General features: G+C 38.5%; 1 protein-coding gene across 1 annotated transcript; it reads right to left on the reverse strand.

Annotated features, from left to right (window-relative positions):
* Positions 1-266: 266 nt before the first annotated feature.
* Positions 267-3,518, reverse strand: LOC105364431 (paired mesoderm homeobox protein 2). Its single transcript, XM_011502344.1, has 2 exons — positions 3,286-3,518; positions 267-625 (listed from the first exon to the last, which is right to left on the reverse strand). The coding sequence occupies exons 1-2, from the start codon at positions 3,404-3,406 to the stop codon at positions 267-269; spliced, it is 480 nt and encodes a 159-aa protein (XP_011500646.1). The 5' UTR covers positions 3,407-3,518.
* Positions 3,519-6,783: the final 3,265 nt, after the last annotated feature.

Below are 6,783 nucleotides of genomic sequence, written 5' to 3' on the forward strand. Positions count from 1 at the left end.
CGTCCGCGGGAAGTTTACGAGGCTCATTGTCATTTGCTACTCGTAATAATAAACAGACCAGGTGAAAATAAATAAGTCGGGCATTTAGTCACACATCGTTAATCCGGGCCTCCTTATACGCTAGCATTTATTAAGTCGCGCAAAGCGCGACGCCCGTCTTCGCCGAGATGAATTCTCGCGCGTCTCGGAGGAAAATCCTGGCTCCGCTGCGAGCCCCGTAACATTATTTTCGGAGCGCGCGCGCTGTCGCGTATTTTGGACTTGATTCATGAATTAACGTCAGCATTGATTTTAGGCTCGTGACAAGTACGGGCGTGAAAATTTATTTCTGCACGGCTCGCACCGGAGGAGGTAGATGAGCTCTCCTTGGCTGAGCGCCGCGTACTCGACGCCGCGACCTGAGGCCTACGACCGAGCCTACGACCACCATACCTCATACCCGTTCGTACCTGCACTCGTGCTTCCGAGAGTGCGACCCTCGTCGCCAGCTCCTCCCTCACGAACGCATCCGGGTAATGCGTCCTCTCGAAGACCCTCTCCAGGGCGGCCAGCTGCTGTGCCGAGAACGTCGTGCGACTCCGCCTCGGCCTTCTGCTGCCGTTCGACGTCGAGTTCTCGCTGCAGTCTTTTCAACAGAATAACATAAATACCGTCACTCTCTAATCATTTGCTAAGTATTTCGCGGCGAATCGAGCGAAGCTTATATCCTTCGACTAGCCCGGGACTCAATTTTACCATCGCTTTCATAAATAAGCCATTGCGAATTAATACTTGGATCATCGAGCTGTTCGATTACATCTTTCTAGCTTTCACTCGTTCAGCCATTAATTTATTAGATTTCGCGACTACGTACACGCGCGCGCGCGCGCACATTCCCATTGTAAAAAAATCTTTAAAACAATCAATTAAATGTAAGCATTTAATGAAAGCGTTGAAATTTTTTTTGGAAAATGTAAGTAATTACAGTTCCAATAAGGATATCAAATTTAATGACGTTAACGAATTAAGTATTTACACGTGTGATATGGCTTACATTATCACTTTATAACTTTTAATTATTTTCACGAAATAAAACTGCTCAATTAGTTAATGTTCGATAAAGTCTTGCGTGTATTCCTACGTTAATACGCACTCCCTCTCTCTCTCTCTCTCTCTCTCTCTCTCTCTCGCTAGCGTGCGCGCGCGCGAATTTGAAGAATTATCTTACATTTTACAGCCTATTAATTATAAAATCAAACTGTAAAGCCTTTTTACCTCTGCCGTAATATATCTTTTATAGCCTAATCTGATGAAAATTGCCTCTGGCCGGATCATTTCATACTTTCTTTTTAGTTGCACAGTGTTGGAAATAATTTGCTTGCGTAATACAAATTAGCCGTTACAACATACTTGATTAAAAAGTTCGCGCTCCTACTGATTTTCCTATTTTACTTTTTGTTACACAATCCACCCCCTCCTCCTCCTCCTCCTCCATCGGCAACTAGCAATTAGTCCACATTACGGATAATGGCCTATTATATCGATACTCATTTCCCATTTTCCAACCGATATCGATGACCCATCGGGCTGCAATACCGTATCACTATCATTACCATTATTCCGTTGGTCATTGATATCGAAGATCGCCGCCGTGGGCATCGGAGCGATGGTTAACGGTCGAGCGGCCGCGAAAAGTGCCATTCCTCATTCACTCGAGTCGCGCGTTTTTCACGCGGCTCGCGAAAACCGAGCACTGGGATTAACGTATCAGGGGCCGACTCACCGAACAAGGCGGACTCTTTTCCACAGCGTCTTCGATCGCAATTTCGCGCTCGGCTGGAGTGGACGCGCTGGCCCGGGAATGAACCGAGGATGAATGGACCCAGTGTACGCGCGGCGCACTTTACCGGTAATCGTGTCGCCCTCGGCTCATCAAAGCGGTATAATGCGAGCCGCATGCGGCCGCCGATTTCGATTCCGATTCCGATTCCGATCGGCGCTGCCCTCGACGCCTGCAAAAACAGCCGACGTCGTCTCCGGGACTGTCCGCGTCCATTCACTCGTCGGCTTACTTACCTGTGGCCCCTTGCCCCACCCACCCGCCCAGCGTCAACAAGCCTTCTTTTGTCTTTTTGTCCCTCGATTTCTCCTCCCCGTGTCCTTTAAAATTCTCGTTTCATTTCGCGCTGTCAGTTTACGTAACTCTTCGTTTCACGGATGTTTTTATCGGCTCGCGGACGAGAAGCTGCGCGAGATTGGCAAGTAAAATCGCATCAGCAGCATGGGAATGCGTATTTCAACAAATTTCAAATAAAAAATGTTTAAGATATTGCGGCTAGGAATTAATTATTAATATCGGATTTTTATCAACATCTTACCGTACATAGCTTGTATTTCAATTTATTGCTACGTGATAAGATCGTACCTTCTAATTGACGATATATATATATATATATATATATATATATATATATATATATATGTGTATATTGACGTAAATGTATGGGACTTTTTTCTCGTACAAGCATTCCGTCATTAATTAATGTTACTTTATATAATGTCACGTAGGAAACTTTAATTTCTGTTCTAATATAATATAACATTACAATACTTACGTACTTTATAAGGCGTGTTAAAGTATTAACTACTTTTATTACAACACGCGCGCACGCACACGCACACTCACACAACACACCGATTTAACAAATAATATGCGATGGGAGTGACTGCTTTTTTTCTTGTATTTTATTGAAAATTAATGTCGTATATAAATTTTTAATAATTATAATTATATAACTTTTATATAGCAACTTCTTCTCTTAACTATAATATTTCCTAAGTATTTACGTACCTTTACTATAGAGCATTATAAGCACTACATAATAACACGATATGATAAAGTTTTTATAGTTGATTTTAGATTTTATTTTAATTTATTGCAGATTTCCAGTAACTGCGCAAAGTGGATATGATATGCCATTTTCCAATGCTCAGATCTTTAAATTCTACGTGGAATTAAAAATTATAACGTTGAAAATTTCTCAATGCATAATATTAAAAATTCTGTTAATTCGTATTGTAATGTTGAAGATTACAATAGCAAAGTGATGTAATAACGAGTGAGTAAAAGGTGTCGATAAAATTCTCGATAAGAAGCTTCGCGTTACTCCGTACTCAAGTCTTCATTTACAATTTGACATTATATAAGTTATTCATTAGGCGATGAAAAACTTAATGAAATCATAAAAAGCTTAAGAGCCGTGAGAAAGTTACAAAGGCAGGCTCGAGACAATTTTTATAACGTACCTAGGCTCGTACTCGGTGTTGCGAGTAATCGCGAAACTGTAAAATCCTGCGGCGCGTGTGAATTGGTATTGTGCGGCGTTAGTACCGTTGCACTTGGTCCGTGCTCCATCCCCGACAGCATTTTCTTCGTCGCTTGCCAGTCGATAGCCAAGAATAATCAATGTTTTTTAAATACCGAGAACGGGTTCAGCCATCTCCAGTCAATCTTCGCATTATCGCACGAATCGCCGGTCATAGAGTAATATCGCTCATTCCCCGCTGATCACCCCGATCGTAAGCTCAATCACAAAGAGTGCCGAAGCCGATAGGCATCCTTCTTTGCTCCAAGAGTGACGAAAGGGAGGCAGTCTCGATCAGGCCTTACTTCTTGGAATCAGTGCCTTGTCCCAAGCAGCGGCATCTGCTAGAATAATCGTAATTGCGTTCTGCCAAAATCTTCGTAGTGCAGAATACATTGTCCATCGTTCATGAGACAGTTATACCGGAAGTCCCGGTGTCCTCGTCACACCGAGATTCTTAATCAGCATGTGGTCGGCGGGAGGCCCGCTCGGCCATCCAAACGAAAAAATATTTCCTAGCCTCGCGCACGTTTTTCAGTTAGTGGCACACGCGCTGGATTCAAATTGTCCGATGTTAATCCAATTGTCCTGGTGTCCTTTCAATTTCAGTCGATGTCTACGTGCCACTGTGTGAAGAGGTGAGGAGAGGGTGAATCGGTAAAGACACAGGGACGAAGAGGAAGAAAGCAACGCCGAGGAACGCGTGCTCTCGACTTACGCGAACAGCAAAGGCAGAATGCCAACTGACTTGCGGCGAGTTAAGACGTGCTCGAAAGAGATCTTCTCTTTCTTCATCGTCTCCTTTCTCTCTCTCTCTCTCTCTCTCTCTCTCTCTATCTATCTCTCTCAATATATCTACCACTCCCTTTTATCGTCGTTTTATTCTCTCTCTCTCTCTCTCTCTCTCTCTCTCTCTCTATCTATCTATATATCTATCTATCTATCTAACTCGCGCGCGCGCGCGCGCGCACTCTCATCTGTTCCGCGGCTGGCCGAGAAATGGAACGTTTCGGAAGAGTAGGTGGAGATCTCGAGGTGATGGCTCCACCCTCATTAGGCTCTCATTGGACCTCCGCGGTTGGCCGCCGATAAACTCTCCTGGATCACGTAGCGGTTCGCGAACGCATATCTTTTTCTCTTATATTTTTCACTTTTTTACCGCCCGAGCTTAGGCCGACGGCTCCTTCTTTTATTATGCGGTCATAGCTGCTTTTTACGGAGACTTCGCTCAACGTTTTGCAGCTATCAATTTTATTAAGACGGCAAATAATTTCTTCGTCGCTTACTGGGCTACGAACTATTAAACGCCAAGAAACTTTAATTTTCCTCTCGCTTCGATTAAGTGGCTATTTCAAGTTATCTGTAACTTGAAATTAAATTATTCCAAGGCAATAATTACATTTTTTTCTCACTAAATTAATGAAAGCAACATTAAGAGACTACCTTATCAAACTTTGTCTATAGTTATTTCATCTTATTCATTTATCTTTACTAATGATTGATTCTGATTTCTAAAGAATCCAAAATCATTGACATACTGTAATGGAAAAAACATCTAGATTAGCATCGCGAGAAAGCCGAGACTTTAAAGATGCTAAAGAGAAAAAACCGGTGCTGAATATCAATGCCAACTTTCATTTCATCTAACCCTCAAATTTAGCATGAAAACTGCTAATAACGATCTCTCATAATTCGAGAATCCAGTTGGTTCGGATAATCTTTTCAATTTATCGAAATACAAGCTACAATGTCGAAAGATTATTTCTTGTAACTGTTAATTAAAATTTTTTTTTAAAAAAATGCGTGATTTGATATAATCAAATCGTTAAAATATAATAAATATTTAAAATTAAAACTTTTAATTATAATTTTTTAATGCTCTCAATTCTAATGTGCATTATTATTAATTTGAAATAAAAATTTTCGTAGTAGATTATATTTCAATAATAAAGAGCAGCATAAACTTACAATTCCATTCAATAAATGCAGAAAAAGTAAGAAATTCTATAAAATCAACGAAAACTTACTATTATTCTTTTAAATGCACACAAAGCCCGTATGATTTAAGTGTTACAATAGATTAATAATTTTCTGAATTCTGCATCATACCTTACCTATACACACACACATATATGTAAATGTATTCACTTAAAATAATTTATTAACGCCTGTAGGGAAGAAAATATAATTCGAATGTTATAGCTTTAGAAATTTATCTATATTATAAAAATTGGCAAACAAACATTTGTGAGAATTTCAATGTTAATTAGAGATTACATTACTTTTTCCTAAACTCGCGTCACTTAATAATCTACAATTCGTTATTTACCCATTACATAAATAATGTCAATGAAATTGCAATGAAATGTAATGCTCAAAAAAGTTCTCCTACTCGCTTATAATATGTATCTTATACGTTTGAAAGTCAATATAGTGCACCCTTATCTCAGTGGAAATTAACAACTTTAGGATACTTTATTCTCTTCTAACGCACTTGAAATAATGATATTCAAGTAAGTTTCACGTAACGATCGGTCCATCAATAGATTAAGCGATTCGAGTCCATTATGTTTTTCTCTCTCTCTCTCTCTCTCTCTGTCTTTTTTTTTTGTTTTTTTTTTTTTAAATTCAATTCACCACTCTGTTGGTTACGGCTATAATACAAGAGAGTTTGGTGCTTAAATGTCGCGTCGACAGTGAATTAGAGATGACGATAATGGGGGAATTGAATCGGAGTGACGGAGTGATGAGCCCCGCTCATTTTGTTATTTAAAATGAATTGTTAATCGTGTTAAGTTGATGTGTCAACTTGCTGATTTAATCAATTATCATTATTACGAAATATAATTGAATTCATTCGCAGTTTTCCGAGCTATAAGTTTATAAAAGAAGATGATCTCAGACGACAACTTCATTTAGAAATAATTTACCTCTTATTTCATAAATTTAGACTTTTAAGTATTTGCTTTATTTTAAATTCTCAATCAATCAATCAAAATCAGATTCTCCATATTATATTAGGAAAGTAAAATATGTTAGATCTTGTTTTTAAAATTTTAAAAAATTTTTAATGCAAAATATTTATAATTCATCTCTAAATGTCATTTAGAATAATAATAAATAGAAAGATAGTAAATACATATGATATTATTCTAATAATTACCTAATTACATTTACGTGATATAAACAGAATAAGTAGCATATATAATATATTGCAATATTACAATCGATGAAATGAATAAATAATGAAATTAGAAAGAACGAATATATTTACATAATTGCGAATTTTTTGTGTTAATGCATGCAACTATGATACTTACATTATTTATTTGAAATTGATTTTTTCGTTTTCCATCTCTCTCGACCTTCGTTATATTTTCTACTATTTTTTATTTTAAACTCCATTCTTTCCACTAGAAGTTTAACTCTTCATGCGTAC

The sequence above is a fragment of the Ceratosolen solmsi genome, unplaced genomic scaffold (assembly GCF_000503995.2).
Source record: "Ceratosolen solmsi marchali unplaced genomic scaffold, CerSol_1.0 scaffold31, whole genome shotgun sequence".
In the NCBI taxonomy this organism is placed as follows: Eukaryota; Metazoa; Arthropoda; class Insecta; order Hymenoptera; family Agaonidae; genus Ceratosolen; species Ceratosolen solmsi.